Source organism: Vespa crabro, chromosome 9 (genome assembly GCF_910589235.1).
Source record: "Vespa crabro chromosome 9, iyVesCrab1.2, whole genome shotgun sequence".
In the NCBI taxonomy this organism is placed as follows: domain Eukaryota; kingdom Metazoa; phylum Arthropoda; class Insecta; order Hymenoptera; family Vespidae; genus Vespa; species Vespa crabro.
In genome coordinates, this window is record NC_060963.1 from 903,523 (window position 1) to 912,500 (window position 8,978).

The 8,978-nt window shown below is 28.8% G+C and overlaps 4 protein-coding genes across 13 annotated transcripts in view; 1 reads left to right on the top strand and 3 right to left on the bottom strand.

The window, feature by feature from the left end:
* LOC124426768 (pseudouridine-metabolizing bifunctional protein C1861.05) overlaps nucleotides 1–2,766 on the top strand; it is a 35,346-nt gene extending 32,580 nt beyond the window's left edge. Inside the window, exons 8-9 of the mRNA XM_046968865.1 lie at nucleotides 2,064–2,308; nucleotides 2,399–2,766. Of these exons, the coding sequence (XP_046824821.1) occupies nucleotides 2,064–2,308; nucleotides 2,399–2,704 (551 nt within the window). The 3' untranslated portion in view covers nucleotides 2,705–2,766. The remainder of the gene's footprint in view (nucleotides 1–2,063; nucleotides 2,309–2,398) is intronic.
* LOC124426777 lies at nucleotides 18–1,950 on the bottom strand. Its single transcript, XM_046968886.1, has 4 exons — nucleotides 1,578–1,950; nucleotides 1,433–1,499; nucleotides 1,008–1,345; nucleotides 18–898 (listed from the first exon to the last, which is right to left on the bottom strand). The coding sequence occupies exons 1-4, from the start codon at nucleotides 1,612–1,614 to the stop codon at nucleotides 636–638; spliced, it is 705 nt and encodes a 234-aa protein (XP_046824842.1). The 5' UTR covers nucleotides 1,615–1,950; the 3' UTR covers nucleotides 18–635.
* Nucleotides 2,767–2,967: 201 nt separating the features above from the next.
* LOC124426778 lies at nucleotides 2,968–4,715 on the bottom strand. The gene is made up of 2 exons (XM_046968887.1): nucleotides 4,085–4,715; nucleotides 2,968–4,004 (listed from the first exon to the last, which is right to left on the bottom strand). Exons 1-2 carry the CDS (start codon nucleotides 4,359–4,361, stop codon nucleotides 3,616–3,618), a joined length of 666 nt encoding a protein of 221 aa, XP_046824843.1. The 5' UTR covers nucleotides 4,362–4,715; the 3' UTR covers nucleotides 2,968–3,615.
* A 208-nt stretch (nucleotides 4,716–4,923) lies between these two features.
* Nucleotides 4,924–8,978, bottom strand: part of LOC124426772 (deoxyribodipyrimidine photo-lyase) — a 61,288-nt gene continuing 57,233 nt past the window's right edge. For 9 of the 10 annotated variants that reach the window (XM_046968871.1, XM_046968870.1, XM_046968876.1 and 6 more), the window contains 7 exons: nucleotides 7,325–7,736; nucleotides 7,149–7,241; nucleotides 6,942–7,068; nucleotides 6,546–6,874; nucleotides 5,891–6,441; nucleotides 5,567–5,808; nucleotides 4,924–5,476 (listed from right to left, as the gene is read on the bottom strand). In XM_046968871.1, coding sequence (XP_046824827.1) covers nucleotides 5,304–5,476; nucleotides 5,567–5,808; nucleotides 5,891–6,441; nucleotides 6,546–6,874; nucleotides 6,942–7,068; nucleotides 7,149–7,223 — 1,497 coding nt within the window. In that variant the 5' untranslated portion in view covers nucleotides 7,224–7,241; nucleotides 7,325–7,736 and the 3' untranslated portion in view covers nucleotides 4,924–5,303. The remainder of the gene's footprint in view (nucleotides 5,477–5,566; nucleotides 5,809–5,890; nucleotides 6,442–6,545; nucleotides 6,875–6,941; nucleotides 7,069–7,148; nucleotides 7,242–7,324; nucleotides 7,737–8,978) is intronic. The other variant, XM_046968872.1, reaches the window with a different exon arrangement.

Below are 8,978 nucleotides of genomic sequence, written 5' to 3' on the forward strand. Positions count from 1 at the left end.
TTTTAATAATTGTGTCGTATATAGAGATTTTTGAAACTTACAATTTAGAAAGTATTACAGATCATAAAAAAGAAAAAAAACAAAAAAAAAAAAAAAAAAGAATAAAAAACGAAAACAGACAATTAACTTATTTTCTAATACTAGTCATTGAACAAAAATACAGATCATCGAGGAATATTATGAAAGTAAAAAAAGAAAAATGACGCTGATGATCATTGCAGGTAACTCAAGATATAAAAAAAAAAAAAAATTATACGATAAAAATATTTTACGATAGATAATACGTGACTCGTCCAACTATCAACTCTCTTTTAACTTTTGTTTTCTTATCATTGCTCGAATTCTTTTACTACAATTATCTATTGGTACTTGCATTGCGATATAATAATGCTGAAATTATGATGTTTTAAATCTAATACATACATACATACATATATATATATATATATATATATATAAAAAGAAAAAGAAAAAGAAAATGAAACGATATCAGTCTTCCTACCTAACGTGGACGGAACGATATTGTACTGCGTTGCATTTTTGACTTGTCGAATTGTGCGCAATGAAGTACAATTGTGGTTTCGTTTTGTGTTATATAAGATACAGATTCTATATAACTTTGTTCGTTACTTTCATTATATGTATCCGGTTCGTTGCGAGCCATGATGACTTTGTGGATTAGGCTGCATTTGCATGACGAGATTTCGAGATTCTTTACGATACGTATAGCCCGCTCGCGCATTTAAATACAATAAAAATGCGCCTAATGAATGTAGCATAAAAGATATAACAGCAAGACCATAAGACCATGATAAATGATTGAAATTTGGATACATTAACCAATCTCTGCGCCAACACTGACCTCCGAATATAGCAACTGCCAAAAATAATAAGACACCTAAAATTTCAAACGTATTAACATTAAATATAGATATAATTTATAATGATATACGTATAGATAAAATTATTTTGGAATATAATCTTTAAGGTAACACCAATATATTTACCAGTTGTAGCATTGAATACAAATGCTGCGGCAGAGAGAATCCATTCATAATGCAATACGAATCTTAGCGGCCATCTGATTAAAATCAATACTATAATTGCTTGCGAAGAAAATGATAAAAGTAAAGAGAGAGTGACGAATGCCTGTACGACCATAAGCCAAACAGGTAGTAACCATTCTCTTATGACAAAGTATTCTCGAGAAAAAATGTGATGGCATCCGTCGAATAATTTATCAAACTGATAATATGGATATCGAAATTGTTCGAAACAATACTCCCAAAGACCCATATGTTTGAACGTACTAAATGTTTCTTGATACGATTCAATCCAATACGGACTGAAAACAAATCAAGAATTATATTACTTCGAATAGAATTTTTTTATTGTATTAGATTATTAAATTTCTATTTATATTACTTGTTACCTTGTAAAAGACATCAACAAAAGTAATCCAGCGATATATGTTATTACTCCTCCAAAAAGAACAGCATCTATTTAGCAAAATATCGAAAAACATTATTAGAGGTTATGTTATAGGTATTACAATAATAATCAAAGAAATATCTCACTTGATGCTTTTGGATAATCTTGTTTGTCGACCGTCATTCTCGATATTTTTTCCTCGTTATTATAATATTTTTGATCCAAAAAAATACGATAAAAAGAAGAACAAATTTTTACAAGGTAGTATTGCTCACAAAAATTGATGTCACTTGTATTTCAACGCCTGCCACACCTTAATGTCGCGTTTTCATGATAATAACAATGTACGAATTTTGATCATTATGTTAATCGACTTTAAAGAAAATTATTGTATAATTAATCACAAAAGAAAAAACGATTACTTATAATATCCTCGTAAAATGAAATCATATGATTATTATGCATTAATGAAAATGAAATGAAATTGATACTACTACGCATTTACTAGTTTATATTTACGTGGCTCCATCTTCTGGAATGAATTTTAACGAATTAATCGCGCGTAGATAAAATTTAAATTTCTCATGTTATAAATTATATTTTAATTTTTATTATTTATAATTTTGTTTCAGTTTGGTACGAGCCAACGGACGTAAATATAGCAACAAAATTATTCGAAATTGGATCGCAATGGGAAAATACGTTGCATTTTATATCGCCAAATAAAAACGAATTATTAGCCATAAGTAGATTCTTGGGTATACCAGTGCCTGACAATAAATTAATTATTACATTGGATGATGTAAACGAAATGGCGAATCATTTAGCAAAATATATTCCAGTGATCATAAGCACTTTGGGATCAGAAGGTGTTTTGGTAAATATATTATATATCTCTTGAATGATTAGTTTGAGAACTAATTTGTTTTAACGAAAATCTTTTCTATATATATATATATTTATACAGATTACACGTGAAGCTAAAAAAACTGATCCATTTTATGACAAACACGGTGTACTGATTAAGAATGGTGCAATTAATTCTCACTTATACAAACCATTATCTCATGTTTCCAAAATTCCCTATAAAATATTCAGTGCTAGTGGTTGCGGAGATTGTTTTGCCGCAGGAATAATATACGGTATTCATAATAATCTAAACGAAGAAAATTGTGTAAATTTAGCTCTTAAAGCTGCTGATCTATCTTTAAGATCTCACGAAGCTGTGCCTTCAACATTGTCGAGCCTTAATGAAAAGTTTCTATGTCATTAATATACGTATAAAATAATTGTCATTTTTATATTATTTTTAATAAAATGATTGAAAATAAAAAATTACTCATTATTATTTTAATACCTACAATAGGATTATAAGCAAGTATCAAAAGCTCTTTATACAAATGTTGTATATCTCGTTTTTTTATTTTAAAGTAGATACGTTATATATAACATACAACAACCTAAATATTCTTATCCTAATTTTTAAACTGTCCTATATATATATATATATATATATTTATATAAAATAGTTGTACTCTTGAACGGAGATTATATTATCGTTGTATTTTTTTAGCTTAAAAATATTGCCATTATAAAATGTTGTTATACAAAAATTCATGTATCGTATATTTACATATTAGTATTATGTATTATATCCTATCAGGCATACAATTTTTTGCTTACAATACTGAATAATGCAACAAAACATGCAACAAAAGAATACATGTATTGCAATTCATAAAAAATATCTGTATAAGTATAACAAAAATATGAGTAGAGTTAAAATAGAAATTAAAGGATTTTTTGACAAATTTTTTGCCTCCTTTAAACAGCTCAAATAGTCTCTCTTAATGTATTTAAAGGCAGTTTTGTTAAAGGGTACACATATCTATAAAAAAGATATATATACAAAACAATATATCCTTAGAAAGATATTCATTCCCTGTTTTCATCTAAATATTAGTAAAATATAATATAAAAATATACGTATAAACCTTCTATCAGCATCTTAATTTTTATAAATAATCTAGTGTGCAAAATATATATTTATATATATAAAAAAATGTGTGTGTGTGTATAAACCTAACCTTATTTTTGTTTCTAAATGGACGGAATCATATTGATAAGTTTACAGATACAAAATATTCATATATTTCTACGAGTAAAACACTTATAATGTTTTACTTATGTACGAGATTCAAGTTGAAATTTAGTTTGAGATTCTGTAATATATTTACGCTTTTTCTGTTGAACATTTGCTTCAACGTGAATCAAAGCACTTGCTATAAGCAAGAGTACGCTGCCTATTACACCTAAAGCAAAGGACCATCCCAGATAATTATTTGTATGACCAGGCATCCATCCTTCTGCATTTCCAAGAGAGGCAAATATAATAACGGCGATGCAACCGCTAATGCCACCAACTAATACCATGTACCCGATGAGCCTGATAAGTTCTACATATAGTTTCTGTTCTTGATCGCAACACAAGGCATACAATAAAACACATACAAAGGATATTAGACTAAGCAAAAAACAGAACGTAAAAAAGAATTGTGTGGCTATCATGAATGCTGTAACAGAAAAAGAATTAATGTTATGTATTATCATTTTGAAAGGAGAAAATTATTCTAATTTCAATGTGTAAACTTACAAGGCAATAGAAAACCACGAATTTCTGAATAACCTTTCGTGAATGGATCGTAGACCCATCTGCAGCCAACAAAAAAGCGAGTCGGTGCATCTGCTTCACGAGGATTTGGTAAAGATCTGAAGCAATGACTCCAAAGACCTAACTTATCGAGTTGAGCACTGGTGATTCGATAATCACTCACTAACCATGCGGGCGTGCCAAAGGCTATGCATACACATATAAACGCAATTAAAAACACACCTATTCCTATATTTCCCGATAAACTTCTCTTCTTCATGACGGACTCTTACAAACTTATGCTTTCCCTTAATCTTATATTATTTCTCCTCGATCTTAAACGATGTTTCTCGACGAAACTCTGACTAAGAGAATCTACTTATTTATCCGACGGTTATCCCACGGTATTAACCGCACCCCAAGTAATTTCTGAGCTTCGTGCCACACCCACACAGAACGTTGTGTATTGTTAATGTAACACCGTTGTGTCTTTCACAGTGGTATATAATGTCGTAACGTTTCGACTCACCCAATTCAACTTTATTCAACCCTACTCGACGTGACCTAATCTTCAAGACTATCCACACTGTATCGTAAACTGAAATTGTCATAGAGTAATACTGCGCATGCGCGCATTATTAAATCAATGGCGCGATTTTATCAGCGATTTGAAAAAAAAAAGAAAAAGAAATAAAAATAGAAATAACAATCTTGTGAATTAATAACTACCTCGGTCGATATTTCTTAGAGATATATATATATATATATTTTTTTTTCATTCTTCGTTAATAATGCCAATGTTACTACGATTGGAAGATAATGGAATTATCTATTCATGTCGCGTCTATAGTTACGAGAGTGATTCATTATCATTTCGACTTATATCCTTAAGTCGTTTGAAATACCGAACGTCCTTGACTGACAGTGTGGGAAACTCGCTTTTTTTTTTTTTTGTTATATTATACGCGGTTTAGAATTTCAGGGTTATATGCATAAAGGCACGCAGATTTTTTTTCTCCCATTGTAACAACTTGTGAAATCCTTCTCTCGTTTCTTTTCTCTTTTTTATCCATTCGTATTGTAATTATCTTTCTCTGATGATCTTAATAAAAATAATATGATAATGTACATAGATAATCAAAACAAAAAAAATTATTTATTAAATGACAAATAAATGTAAAGAAAAAATTCTTAATTTAATAATTATTGGTCGTAAGTGGATTTATTTGGATAATTTTTGTTTTTTGTTTGGATTTTGTTCAGACCATTTGGAAACGAACGCTTTCACGTCAAATTTTCTCCGACATCCTTCATAATTCATATATCTTATTTTTCCAAATATCTCACGTTCTTTGAAACCCCGATCATGAATACCACAGATTGACCACATGCAACCTAAATGAATTCAAACTTTAAATAATTTATGTTATCGATATATATCGGTTATATTTATTGTTTTAATATAAAAATAAATGTATGACAGACCAACATAACCATTAGGATCATTTCCATCTAAACTATATTTATCATTTAGATAAAGTGACCATTCTAGAGCGTTTTCTGGCGTAGGACTCCATTCTAATATTTTTTTAGCCCAATACATTCTTAAAAATCCATGCATTTTACCTTTATGGATTAATTGATTTTGGCATGCATTCCATAAATCATCATATGTCAATGAATTTTCCAATTCATTCAAATTATATGTATACAGACGTTTATCATGTCTACGTATAATAGATATTGTAATAATTTAAAATAAAAAAGCAGTGAGGATAAATTAAAAATAATAATCAATGAATTTATTACCTATGTACATTTAAAGTTTCTATTGCCCAATTATAGGCACCTTTTATACTATCATAATTTTCATTATAATAACAAAAATTATCACTTAATTCACGACGTACAACAGCTTCTTCTATAAAACATTCCATAGACTTTTCCATAGTCCTTTTATATTCCATCACTTCTAAGACACAACGCTGTACTGATATCATACCAAAATGAAACCATGGAGATAAATTACTAACGACATTAGATATTGGATCATTACGTTTGGAATGATATACTTTTAAACGATTCTTTAAAAAGTCCTCCAATTCTAAAATACCACCCAAATATCCTGCCTTTAAGCATTTAATTTCTTCTACCGACGTATCTGCTTCAACATTTTTTAACGCATTATCCCATTTATTTTTTTCAAATGATTCTGTAGAAGAATATTTATGTTTTATAACAGGTGGAAAACCTGTTAGAAATTCTTTTAACTTAGAATGTATTTTAGGACGGATTGTTCTTGCAGAATACTCTAATTTATCGGATGCAATCCAACATGGCACAATATTGTGAGCATCTACCTTTGTAAAAACAAAAAAAAGAAAAGAAGTACATTGAATACTATTAATATAACGAAAGTATAATAATTATAATGAAAATTTTTAGGGTTAAAAATTTAATATACTTGATATATGGAAACTTCATTGGGTAATTTTTTCTTTACTTCATCGATCCAAAACAATGGTAATCTTAAGGGAAGAAAATCTGTAATTACTGCACCAATTTTATAATTTTTGACGAAATCTGGTATTATCAAATTTGGTTCACCGTTTAACAGATGAAAATTTATATTCAAATCGGTACATTCTTTTTCTATTTCCCTTAAACCAATTAAAAGAAATTTATAATGTCTCATTGTCGCATTAAGAAATTTTGGTAATATGCAGAAACAAACATGAAGGGGTACTTTATTCTTAATAGCTGTTTTTTGTGCGAATAGAAATGCCCAATTATCTAAAATAACATTATATAAAATATATTATTTTATTCTATTCTTTTTAAAAGCATCAAGTATATGTACCCTGAACTCTAGCATCACGAAACATCCAATACAAAATACCCTTGCAATCCTTCTTTATGTCATTTAAATTTGTTAACTGTTTAACTCTTTTTGTATTAAATTGAAAGGTTGTCACAGAATTTGCAATCTATATAAAATTAAATACATATAAACGATATTTGTTAACTATTACTAAGAACAAATAAAATATAAATACGTATATCTCACATTCTTTCTGTCATTTTTTATTTTAGTTAATAAATCAAGAGTATTGAAATTTTTCTTCAGAGTCTTTTCCGCCATTGTTACCTGTAAAATACTCTTTACTTCTTTATTATCAGAATATTATATATATGTGTGTGTACTAAACGTTAAAATAAATTATTATTATAAATAAAACTCACAAGTTTAGACGGTCCTTGAAACAGCTACGACGTTCACGCGATAAAGGATCACAACAAACTGATTTAATGTAAGTCAAGGTAAAGTAGAGATTCGATTGTTTGTTTATATTGACAGTACGCTTAGAGAGGAATTAAAATATTATTGGAAATAAAAACAGAAATAATAAGAAACAAATGTTCAATTTTTGATTATAACATTATTGCATATATAATTATGCGATATCTAACAACAAAAAATATTATCTATTGTTATTAATTATCATACGTTCGAGTTCTCTATAATTTATCCGGCTCATTTATCCACCATCGATAATGTAGATTCCTAGATATGAAACCTCGTAAGATGGTAAGTTCATTTCTGTACTTATCGACTTGTCATGGTAAACTTTTGCTGCTTCATAGATGGTACAACCTATTTAAATTGAAGAGACCAGAGTATAAAATTATTTTACATATTTATATAATTTATCTAAATATATTATTATTATTATAAATATATATATATATATATATATATATTATTGTTCAATATTTTAACGAAAGAAATGTAATTCGACGAAATGATATAATTATATATTTAAACAATTTAATCGACAATGGACGAATTTTCATTACAAAGGACGACATCGATGATATTTTTTTTTGTTATATTGCAAAGAAAAATATAAATCTTTGGAATGAAACCCCAAGAAAGCATGAAAATTGTAGAAAGCTTTTCCGGAAAATCTAAATTCTACGAATGATTGAAGCGCTCCCACAATAGGGAAACATGGGAACGAGGAGGTTACTCGATCAAGAGTGTTTCCCGAAGGAAGGATCGTCCCAGGTAGCTTGTTGGCTATATATATATATATATATATATATATATATATATATATATATATATACATACATATATAGTTCATTTTTCCTAAGGGAAAATGCATCGTGTCTTTCTACGAGGAAACGAAGGACATATAAACAGGCGGTCAGGATGTCATCGTTCTCTTTTTCCCTCGTTTTCCTCATTTTCACGTAAACCGGAAACGTCGAATTATCCGGTTTCCCCGATGAAACGAGAAAATTTTCCACCAGCGGGAGGATGAATTTCCCTTTGGACTAGGAGTTTATGTTAAAGATGGAAGAGGAAAATCCAGAGAAAGATGGTAGTAACCTTGCCTACGGGATACCCTCGATTCAATGAAATCCTGATCGGCTTTGAGGTAAAACGATCATTTTGACGATCGTCCGTCAAATTTAAAGAGATTCTAAGAGAATAGATTAATATTGTCACGTGTTTAGCTAATCATTTATCTGTCTCGATCATCCACGTTCCTATAATCTTGTATTATACTTAAGAAGAAATAGTTCAAGTGGGTTGATCGAAAGATGATAGACACGAATAAGCATTTACCCAAGTTATTATTATTCCTCTTAATTTTATTCGATTGTTTAACTATAAAAGAAAAATTTTCTCGAAGCTATCGATCATCATAATCTTTATTTTCTCGGACTATCGTAACAAGATATACGTATGTACATACTCGTCATTTTTATCTTTCTTTATTATTTTTAATTTTCTCATTTTATTTTTCTTTTCTTTTCTATTTTTTTTTTGTTTTTTTTTTTTTTTTTTTTCATGAAACAGAAAAATCTTCACAATTCTATGATACCC

Bases quoted from the DNA above. Each gene is read 5' to 3' on its own strand.
- LOC124426777 (XM_046968886.1), bottom strand. From the start codon at position 1,614: ATGACGGTCGACAAACAAGATTATCCAAAAGCATCAA. The intron at 1,346-1,432 runs GTAACAAGTAAT...ATTTGTTTTCAG, and splicing joins TTGTTGATGTCTTTTACAAG to TCCGTATTGGATTGAATCGT. The intron at 899-1,007 runs GTAAATATATTG...TTGAAATTTTAG, and splicing joins TGTATTCAATGCTACAACTG to GTGTCTTATTATTTTTGGCA.
- LOC124426778 (XM_046968887.1), bottom strand. From the start codon at position 4,361: ATGAAGAAGAGAAGTTTATCGGGAAATATAGGAATAGGTGTGTTTTTA. The intron at 4,005-4,084 runs GTAAGTTTACAC...TTTCTGTTACAG, and splicing joins TCGTGGTTTTCTATTGCCTT to CATTCATGATAGCCACACAA.